This window comes from Gavialis gangeticus, unplaced genomic scaffold, assembly GCF_001723915.1.
Source record: "Gavialis gangeticus isolate Ggan-Ray unplaced genomic scaffold, GavGan_comp1, whole genome shotgun sequence".
NCBI lineage: Eukaryota > Metazoa > Chordata > Crocodylia > Gavialidae > Gavialis > Gavialis gangeticus.
This window is the reverse complement of record NW_017729031.1, coordinates 103,069,734-103,080,769: the sequence shown is the minus strand read 5'-3', so window position 1 is coordinate 103,080,769 and position 11,036 is coordinate 103,069,734. Positions and strand designations below refer to the sequence as shown.

General features: G+C 43.3%; 1 protein-coding gene across 1 annotated transcript in view; it reads left to right on the top strand.

Annotated features, from left to right (window-relative positions):
• Window positions 1-11,036, top strand: part of PARD3B (par-3 family cell polarity regulator beta) — a 999,825-nt gene that overhangs the window by 461,491 nt on the left and 527,298 nt on the right. Inside the window, exon 6 of the mRNA XM_019523483.1 lies at window positions 6,047-6,138. Within this exon, the coding sequence (XP_019379028.1) occupies window positions 6,047-6,138 (92 nt within the window). The remainder of the gene's footprint in view (window positions 1-6,046; window positions 6,139-11,036) is intronic.

Sequence of the window (11,036 nt, the reverse complement as noted above, 5' to 3'; positions counted from 1 at the left end):
AAAAAAAAAAAAAAAAAAAAAAAAAAGGAAGGAAAGAAAGAAAAGAAAAATTACCTCTGTTCTTAGATGCATACGATTCCATGACTTTCCTTTCTACCACATAATTTAACATGTTATACTCATTATTTGCTAAATAAGAACTCCAGTGCTTTTGTATTATGCTTTCAATTGAATCTGAGTAAATTGTGCAGTGGCACAGTGTTATTACTCTTGCTTTTACTGAAGAGTCTAAAAACCAGCCTTTGAAGACTTGCTGTTGGGGTTGGGGAGTTTAGTATTATTCTTACCATATTTTTTTACAAACAACATGCCCCCAAATATAATAAAGTCTTGTTCTTGAAAAGCAGAATGAAGAAAAAACCCCAACCTTTCCAGAATTATGGCTCGTAGTGTAGGGACAGACCCTAATCTTCAGCTGACTCACTCTACCTTTCCTAAATGTCTAAATCTGAATCCCTGGCTGCTGCTGAAGACAGATTTATTATCTCATTGTCCTGATCCTCTTTCCCCCAGCAATTATTAACTAAGGCTATATGCATAATGCTTTTCATTTCCTAGTAGTGGCTGATACATTTATGCAAGTTATGTTTTTAACCTCAAATCAGAGGTTCTTCTATAGCAGCTTTGGTTTATGGCTTCATAGCTTGGCTGCTGGGCTTCGTGCAGGAATTAGAAGATGAGGTTCCCCAAGGCTTGTGTTGTTATATAGTCATGTAAAGCTGGAAGAGACATTACGTAGTATCCTTTGTGCACTGACCCAGGATCAAGTGCATGTCTGCGCTGTTACTGACAGATGCTTGTCTAGTCCAGTGATTCTCCATCAGGGTGCCACCACATCATTTGAAGGATGACACAAAGTGTGAGGTGATAAGCAAAGGAGTTAGCAGGTGTGAGAAGACAAACTCAGGTTCAGGGTCTCCCATACTTAACTATTTCCCTGCCCCAATTCCCCAGCCCCTCCTCAAGTCAGTATGCATTGTAATAAATAGTTAGTTTTGAGTCTAAAAATGTTGGGAACCACTGGTCTAACCTGTCTTTGAAAACTTGGAGCTAAAGAAGTTCTGCAACCTCCCTTCCAATGCTTCACTTCCCTTGCAGTTGGACAGCATTTGCAAATATCCAAACTAAATCTTCAGTACAAATTAATCTTAATGACCACTTGCCCTATTTCCAGTGGACATAAAGAGCAATTGATCATTGATCTCTCTGTAGTAGTTTTTTTCAAATATTGGAAGACTGTGACTGTCTCCCCCCTTCTTTCTTCTGTTTTCTCGACTAAACAAACCCAATTGCTCTGTGAGAGCAGATTAAGTTATCAAAATTGTCCCTTCTGGCTTTAGATCAATTGATTTATGTCAATATAAGATCAACTTCTGATTTTTTTATTTGTGTCACTTTTACAAACTTTCCACAAAAGCAAGAGTCTCTTTAATACCAGTGCTGTCACTGGTTCAGAGCGATTTACTTTACTGTTGAGTTGGTGGATTTGGTACATCACTGGTAATGAGTTTTGTCTACTTGGGGCTTTATTACTATCAGGGCTGCACCTGACTATAAATTGAGTGATCACTTGAAGACCGTGTGGCAGAATTGTATCACTTACTCGGCTTGGCATTGTATTGGTGATGTATAAGGGAGTCAGCATTAAGTAGAGAACTATTTCAGTTTAATAGAAAATTGTCCCTTGCAGTGTGATCCCATTATAAAAAGTTGCCTGCAAAAATGTCCTTATGTAGTCAGTGTACCTGATTACTGTGTGAACTCAAAGTTCAAATTTCTTACATGGATGACAAAAAAAGAACTTTCATTTTTATTAGTTGCATTGGTTTTGCCATACTTAATTGCAGACAGCTGGCTTTTATTCTGATTCACCTATCAACAGAATTGTTACTTAGAGGTCAGTTGCAGAATTCTGTTTGCAATACATGAGCTATAAAGAGCCAGACTTGATTTACAGATTCAAAGCTTACTTTGTAAGAGTAGGTGTTAGAAAAAAATAATCTTTTTCATTTTCTTGTCACTTCTAAACTAAACAAATTTGTTTTCAAAATCTTTGTGAGAGAGACCATAAATACCGAGACCCAGTGTCATTCTTGCAGTCATCTTTCTGATTAGAATTCCTTTTTAGCAAAAACAGTTTTATAATATAATTTCTTGTTACATTAAGTTACGTTATAAGTTCTCTTAAGCGAGAAGTAAAATACCCAGTCTAGATCATTTTGTTTTTTAAATTAATATACAACCTTCCCACTCTATCTTCAGACAACTGAGTACAGTAAGACATTATAGTGGAGGAATGTGTGCCCATTGTAAAAATTAAATGATTAACTTTAAGGTTTATCTGGTTAAGATCAAACTCTGAATTGAATTCTCTTAGTGTGTTGACAACTGAAGATTTATGTCTTCCAGCTATATTCCTGTTACAGAGTTGGCAGCAGTGACCTCTCCAGGAAAGGTCTTTGTTATGGATTTTGCTCTGTTTACATTATTGCCATGAGGGTCACAGTGAAGTACAGCACATTAAAGCTAATATATCACCTGCTGACAGTGGTCTTATCTCTTTGGTACCTCTTTCCCTCTCCCAATGTGGAAAAAATACCCAAAAGAGCAGAGGGATCAGGAACGGAAAGTTAAAAACTGGTTTCTGAAGTGCTTTGGCATTAATGTCAGCCCTGTTTGCAGCATAGTTTTGTGTCCTGTCAGATGGCTACATAACTTCCCTTTTTGTGAAGTTATTGCAAAAATCTGACTTGACCATAAAGTGCTTTTGCCAAAGTTGATGCTGAGGAAAAGAAAGAGACATCAGGTTTTCTTAAGGCCAGCCAGTTCATCAAGTGCAACTTTAAGGTCAGCTGTGTAAAAACAAGGGTATCTGTAGCTACTGCAATTCTGAGGAGCTCATAAGCTCCCTAGGAGTTTGACTTCAAAAGCTTTCTTTTCTGCAGAATGTAAGAGACACTCTATAGCTATTTCCCACTGGCTGCTACTTCTTCCTCTGGTTATGGCCCTAGGTAAACCTGGCCTTTCTCAGCACCTTTTGGGTCATGAGAACCCTAATATGCAGTAACCTTCAAGAGTAGTATGGCGTCTTTAAGTTAGAGAAAGTTGTAGGGGCTGGTGAGTTGGTTGTACCTCTGTCTGACCATTAAGGGAAATCAGAATTTGCAGAGTGGGAGGAATCAGTGAGCCAGATTTTCTCCCTCTTTTTGCCATGGAAGAGGAGCTTGAGAGGGTCTGAGCCACCAGCAAAACTATGTACCTTTGAAGAAGGGCATGAGACACAGAGGGAAGGGGAAGAAAATGAAGAATAGGGAACAACCATCAAGAGAAAGGGAGATGTCTCACTAGACCCCGTAGTACAGGGAAAGGTAATTATTTTAGCTGGAGAGCTGCTTAATGAGTTTTGGTGAACTGTCGAGAGCCACAAGGGTAGCCTCACCCCTTAACACGTGCCTTGCCCCCGGTCACCATCTTGGGACTAGAAGTCCTGCCCCTGACATTTCCCACCAGAAGTCCCTCCCTGTGCCCCCCAGAAATACTCCTTTTTGGAGGGGGAGGGTTGCCATCTTGGAACCAGAAGAAAAAACAAATATGCTAAAAGTCAAACACCTACTATAACGTATTTAAATTTTATTAAAAAAAAATTTTTTGTCCTGATTTTTGTTTGCGTATTGTATAGAGGTGATTGCATAATAACCGAGAAATAAAATCTTACTCTTGAGTATTGTCTGGGTGGTGTGGGGTGTGGTTGGGGGTGGATGTGTGTGTATGATGGGGTGTGGGGGGTGACAGGGTCATGGCCTGGCTCAAACTCTAATGCCACTCTCCCTAGATTACTTGCCTGCCATGCCTTGTTCTTAAATATTCTAGGTTGATTCAGCAGGCTACCGACAGGCCTTAGAGTGAACCCTAATCCCAGTAAGTTCACACTGAGTCTATCCTGTGACACCACTAGTTTCAGTCCAACCCTCAAGCTTGGCAAGTCCTGCTCAGCCTGACTAGTCCCCTGTAGGACACCAAGAGCCTGGTGCCCTAGGGCGTGGCTCCTTCACCTCCCCTATACCAGACCCCAATCCTCATGGATGTTCTCTCCCATTGATGTAACTATTTATACATTTGCCTCTCTTGAGCCCTCAGACCTTCTGGTCCCATCGTCTCCCCCTGCACCCTCAGACAGCTCATTCCCTCTGGGAGTTTAACATATACTGGGTTTCCAGGCATGTCTTTTTCAGTCCAAGGAACTTGCCTCTGTTCCCAGGGCTGCAGAGTTGTTCGGCCTAACATCCAGGTCCCTTCAGGACCCTGCAGCCAGGAGCTCCTCGCTTCTTGGTTGCTAGGGAGAGAGACTACCTGACTGGTGCAGGCTCTGGGCTTATACAGCTCCAGCCTGAGCCCTCTTCTGGTCTGGTGAGTCCCAAATTAGTCCCCCTCTGCCAACTGTGAGCAGTCTTACAGACTGCTAACTCTCTTAAAGGAGCAGGCACATCCCAGTGCCCTGATACAGGTGGGGTTGTGAGGGGGTGTGGCTGTGTGTGGGAGGGCAGTAGGGTATGTTTGGGCGGTGTGTGTGTATATGTGAGGGATAGTGGGGGCAGGGTGTAGATGTGTGGCATTTGTGGGATGTGAGGGAAGGTGGGGTGTGTGGGGATGCCCCCACATTCTCCCCAATGGCACACAGCCCCCAGTGCAGGCAGCAGCAGCAGCAGGCAGGGACACTCAGGGCATTGATGGCCCACGCAGGTACTGCTGCCTGGTGGTGTGCAGCTCCAGCCAGTGCTCCATGTGGTGGCAAGGAGTGCAACCAGTCCGACCCACTTCTATCATTCAGGGCACTGCACGGTGCATGTGCAGCTGCCAGCACTTGTGCATCACCAGGGGAAGACCCACGCAATGGAGCGCTGCCTTCCCCACCCCCTGCCATGCAGATCCCAGGACTCCACCAGGAGGCAGAGGGCAGGGCTCCCCTCCACTTCTGGCAGAGTTCTGGGACCAGCACAGCAGGGAGGGCACCGGCTCCATCACACAGGGCTTCCCGCAGTGGTGGGGAGCTAAACATGCACCACAGGGCCCCACACAGTAGAGGTGGCCCAGCCTGGGTGTGCTTCTTGGCACCACATGCAGTGCTGGCTGAAGCCGTGCACTGCCAGGCAGTAGTGCCTGTGCAGGCCACCAACACCTGGAGCTCCCCCCCCTGCTGCTGCTGCTTGCAGTGGGGGCTGTGTGCCTTAGGGGGGGAAGTGTAGGGGAAAGTCCTCACACCCCCCTACCCTCCCTCACACCCACACACTGCCCACCCAAGCTCCACACTCCTGCCCCCCCCGGGCACGGGCTCCATGCTGCCAACAGCCCCAGCCCTATGCTGTCTGTCCCCACTGCTTTCCTACCTGGTGCCCTGAGTGTGTGGAACACTGGAGGAGCTGAGCAGGTCCTCTGGTGGCAACAGCAGTGGCAGCAGCAGCCCCACCCAGAAGCCGCATGCTGTCCTGGTCAGGCCTTTCCGCCCATAAGGGTAGGAGCCAGGCATATGGGCTGGGCAGGGTACAGTTAATTAGTGAGCACCCACAAGCCAGATGAAATTGCCTGACAGGCTGGATGCGGCCTGCGGGCCATATTTTCCTGGCCCCTGCCTTCAGAGATCTCATACAACTGAGGCTGGACAGCAATGGCCACTGCTGGACGATGTAGATCTAATTTGCCACGTAATTCATGTGACCTTGCATACGGAACCATATGCTAACTTATGAGTTCTGAAAGCTTTTTTTTTTCTGAAAGCAAACAATGATAATGGACTTCCACAAATATTGAAACCAGAAAACTTATAAAGTATCAGGGACTCTGTACTGAGGAAAACACCTCACAGAGACATGAAGTTCATAAAGAAAGGAGGTTGTCTCACATTCTATATATGGGAAGGAGCCTTCAATTTTCACTGCCAGTTGTAATGCTGAGATAATTGTTTTTTACATTTAAAAGTATAATTAGCCACTGTTGAAAACTCATTAAATAAACCTAGTTTCAAAATGTGCCCTTTGGAATCTCTCATTAGGGTGCACCACAGATATCTTTTGAAGAGGAGGAGCTGAATCTCATTGGACACACTGAATTACTGACATCTCAGAAGACCAAATTCACTTTCAGGTATGAACTTCTTTTGTTCAATATTGATTCATACATACCTTTGTCAATGTGCAAGACAAGCCTTTTTTCATTATTATTTTAAGTATATTGGAAAATTTGTAGTATTCTTATCATTGTAGGATTCTTATCTCCTTTCTCAATCTGAAAATGACTTGAACTTGCTGTACCTCAATTGCCTTTTACCTTGGATAGTGAATGTGGTTGATTTTGACTTGTATTGTGCATGCTGACTGGTGGTACTTTGGGGAAAGGAGGAATATACTGTGATTGTATAGTTTGTGTTTTGCCTTTTAAGCAATTTCATAGGTATTTAAAACCCAAGATAGATTATGGTCTTATGTTGTGTATCTATCAAAATAAATAAGCAGTCTTCTGAACCATGTGTTCGCTAAAAAGGCAATCATTTTCTTGGTTAAAATTTCACCTCTGTTTTTGAAAGTTAAGGTTATTCCTTCAGTATATTTTTATACTGATATGTTATAAAAGTGTATACAACTTATACAAATGGCATCCACACATTCATTTGTATAGTATGGGCAAATTTCTATAAGGGCTTATTTTAAGCCTTGTTTTATCAGGACAGTTAGACTCTAAAAGTTAACTCTTTTTTGTCTCCCTTTAGTTGCAGGAGGCGGTAGATAACCAGTGTTGTGCTTTAGCATGCTGGTACTCATGTGGATAGATTGGGAAGGCCCTTTGTCAACCTAGGCCAACATGTGAATTGAATCCAAGAGAATTTATCCTTTGGGCTGGAATCCCCTTGAGATTTGATGGCTGTTTATCTTGAACTAAGCAAAATTATCAGGTCAAAACCAAAATTGTCAAGTCAAACTACAATATGGCATCACAGAGAGTCAAATCTTCAGCTGGTATATTTGATGCCATGTCACATTTAGCTGAAGATTTGGCCTGCTGTGTTCAGAATGCAGTAACACTGTGTTACTGTCTGCCTGTCCAAAGGCCAAATTAAATTTTAGTCTTGGTTAGCAACTGTCCAAAAGCCAAATTAAATTTTAGTCTTGGTTAGCAACTCATATGAATCACACTACTATGAAGTCATCTTTCAAAACAGCCAGAGAAGTAAAGGCCTTTGAGTTCCATTAACGTTTTTAATAGTAACCTAGTTTTATAATAGTACATTGTCTAACTATGAAGTAAAATATGTAGTTTGGAAAGTGGGGAAGACAGTCAAGGTATCATAAACAAATCAACAACTATATCTTAATTTTGGTGAAGGAAAAGGAATCTTTAGTATAATTTTGCATTTTTAACCACTTGTCAAAACTGTATGAAATAAAACCCATGTATGAAGCTGTTTGTGAAATACTCCAATCCCCATGTTCATCTTTGCTTTCATTTTGTCCTTCATCCTTTGGTATTTATTCCACCATTTGCTATCTTGTTCAGTTTTGCCTTCCTTCATACTTTGCCATTACTTGGAATAAGCTCTTGTTTTCTTTGGGGGCTTGTTCCTTCATTTCAGGATCAGATTGAACACGAAGGCCACAGACAGGTATGTGTAACTGCTAGAAAAATAGCCCAGAGGCTGGATTGTACATGTGTTGCAGCCCTCTGGCTAGAGAGGTACACAGGCAAGCTCTTCAGGGGGGAATTAAAGAACTGCTCCCTGGGTCACTCCAACCTTTAAGGAAGTCCATTAATTGCCAGCTTGTCCTCTCCCCTGCCTGAGAAGGGAGCAAGCTGTTCATAGGCAGCCAGCTGGCTTTTGAATCACTGTGTGTGCAGCCAGGATGAGTTCACATGGGGTGATTTAGAGCTGGAGGCACAGGGAAGTAGGGCCATGGAGAGCCTCCCCAAGCCCAGCTCCTGGCCCCACCCACTTTTAAATCACCCTGCAGGGAAAATTCACCCTGAGCAGCTGGTTGGTGGGAGAGGGGGGCATTCTTCCTCAGTAGAAACCTGTACTGGGAAGGTTCCTGCCACAGGAGAATGCCCTACCCCATCATGCCAATCAGGCAATTGGTGGGAAGTGGAGAAAGACTTTTCACTGCAAGGTGTCTACAAGACTTTGTGACAGCTCACCCCTGGGCAGGGAGTGCTCTCCTTCCATCCCTCTTCTTCAGAAGGGAAGCAAAAGATCGGGGTCTTGAATGTCCTCCACACCAGAGAGAAGCAGGCAGCCATTCAAGTTATTTTGGGAGGATGGAGTTCTTCTGGGTAGGAATTGATCTAAATTTCTTGCATAAGAGCTTGTTCTCTTCCTCAAGAAATTCCTGGAACAGCTGTATGGGCTCTTTTTGTAACACCTGTTTGTGGCCCACATTTGGAGTGAGGGAAGTATTTTTTCCTTAAGTTAAATTGGGAAGGATTGTGAGAAGTTTTGTCGTCTTCTTTAACACAGTCCTCTTCCTAGGGTCCTCTGATCATGTATTAACTAATTATTTTTGTTACTGCGGTGACTTGGCATGGAAAGTGCCCTTATCTCTCCAGCCTTTTACCCATGGTGTTGGTAGAGTACTTCTAGAATTTCTGATTTATGCACATAGTTGTGTGTAACAGATTGATGTGGTGATTTTAAGGATTCTTTGGGTAAATGGTTGCCTGCAAACTTTGAGGACTGGTTTTGATCACCCAGAGGGGCACCTTTCAGTCTTATGTTCCTATGTATGTGAAGTACCCTACACTTTTTTTTAAAATACTACTTTAAAATTCAGCTCTTTCATGTAGCCTTACTATATTGATGTCTCAAATTCCTGGTCTAACCCTCTCCCCCCCCCGTTTTCACCCATTGTGGTTTTTTAATTTAGTTTTCTAATCAGTACTGTCATGAGTATTTCTTATTTTTCTAATCTATCAGTTATAGCTACATGGTCACGATAGCATTTGGAGTGCCTCTAAATCTTTAATGTATTATCCCCACAACACATCAGGAAGCAGAGACACGCTATTATTTCTGTTTTACGGAAGGGAAAGTGAGACAAAGAAGCTAAGTGACTTGGACAAACTTAGGAAATCTGTTACAGAGCAGGAATTTAGCCCAGGTTTCCTGGGTCCCAGGCTGTTATTCTAAACCATGAATTATGCTTTCATTCTGGTTGATCAGAATTTTTTCCCATCATTAGAGGTGACTTTTCTGTCAGTCTTGCTCTTTCTTTCTCTGTCTCTTCCATTTCATTTTTGCAACTGCCTCTCATCTCTCCAGAAACATTGGGAATGTCATTTTTTTTTCAGTCCCCCCCATCCCCTTCTGCATTCCCTTTTGGGTCCCTGGTCATCATTTGCTTTCTGTGCTACTTCCCAGCTTCTTGTCTTATACCTGCTGACACCAGTGCATTTTTAAAATCGCATTGTTATAAAAATGTATAAAAGTCCTTTCCAGCTTACTGTGCACCTGCCAGGTCTCCAAGTTATACAGTAGCTGATTAGTGTTCATCATGCGTATCCTGAATCTCATTCAGCTTAGTTGCTTAGGTTTTTTTATGGAATGTAGTTAAAGACTGCTACAGCCTGTTTCACCTGATGCAATCATTATGCACCACCAAATATACATGTTCATTTATCCCTTTAATTTATAATTGGGATTAAAATTGTGAGCCTTGCACATGCCATGTTCACGATTATTGTCCTTATGCTTATATTGGTATGTTTTTGATAATGTAACTCCTTCCTAGATTTATACTGTTGTTTGACACTGTCTTGTTATTTGTTAAAATAACTAGTCTTTCATATGGTAATAATTAGAGCTGTGCGAAGCTTCGGTCACTAATTCAGTTTGGCAGAGATTCAGCCCAATTCAGCAGCCGAATCTCCACATCCAAATAGAATCAAGAGATCCTTTAATCTCTCCGACTCTAATTGGAACCCTCTGAATCGATTCAGAGAGATTCGGAAAGATTTGACAATGCAGACATAGACACAGCTTTAAATGTTTTTTCTAAGGCAGCTCATGAATGCTGAGATGTGGGGCAGATGGAGTGTCCCACAGGAGCATGGGGGTGGTCCCCAGCGCACTCAGCAGCAGACCCAGAAGTAGACCAGAAGCACTTCCACTGTACTGCTAGGTCCACCGGGGAGCATGCCAGGGCCCCCCCCATGCCTCCTGGCTCAGCAACTGGTGCCTCCTAGGTCTGGGGGGGCACCCGGAGTCCCCCTGTGGGTGATCACTAAGCCATGGGGGGGGGAGCAGGGGGGCACAGGGGAGGCCCCCTGTGGACTCAGTAGTGAACCTGGAAGTGAACCAGAAGTACTTCCGGTCCACTTCTGGGTTTGTTGCCAAGCATGTAGGGGCCCCCCCATACTCCTGTGGGACACTCTATACGCCCCAGCATTGCAAAACTCATGAGCCACACCTGGTACCTTGAGGTACGTAGAAAAAACATTTAAAGCTGTGTCTATGGCCGAATTGCTGATTCTCCGAATCAGCATCGAATCTTCAGATTCGGATTCAGCCAAATTGAATTGGGACAGTGCTCTGAATCAACTAATCGAATCACTGTCCCCAATTTGGGCTGAATCCAAATCAAATATGACCCGTTTCACACACCCCTACTAATAATTCTTCATAATTCTGCTAATTTGTCAGTTGCATAACTTTCTGTAGGACCCAGTTGCTGCCCAAGCAAATTGATTCTACACAGTAAGGACCTAAGTAGAGTAAGTGGAGTCTTCTACAGTTCTCAGTTTCCCTAGTAAAGGAGCTTGCATTATAGGGAGGGGGTTGTTTACATATAAACACAAGAAAGAGTTTTGTAGTATGTCTCAAAGCTGTTCAAGCTGTGAATTGGCATCTCTGAAAGCTCACTTCACAATCATTGATGAGAATATTTTATGTCCAGGTCTCCTGTGATATAATCCTAAGTTTTTTGTAATTGTGTTGCTGGGACATTGGATATTCAAAAAGGGATGTAGCTGGTTCTGCTGCAGTCTTGACTTTAAAC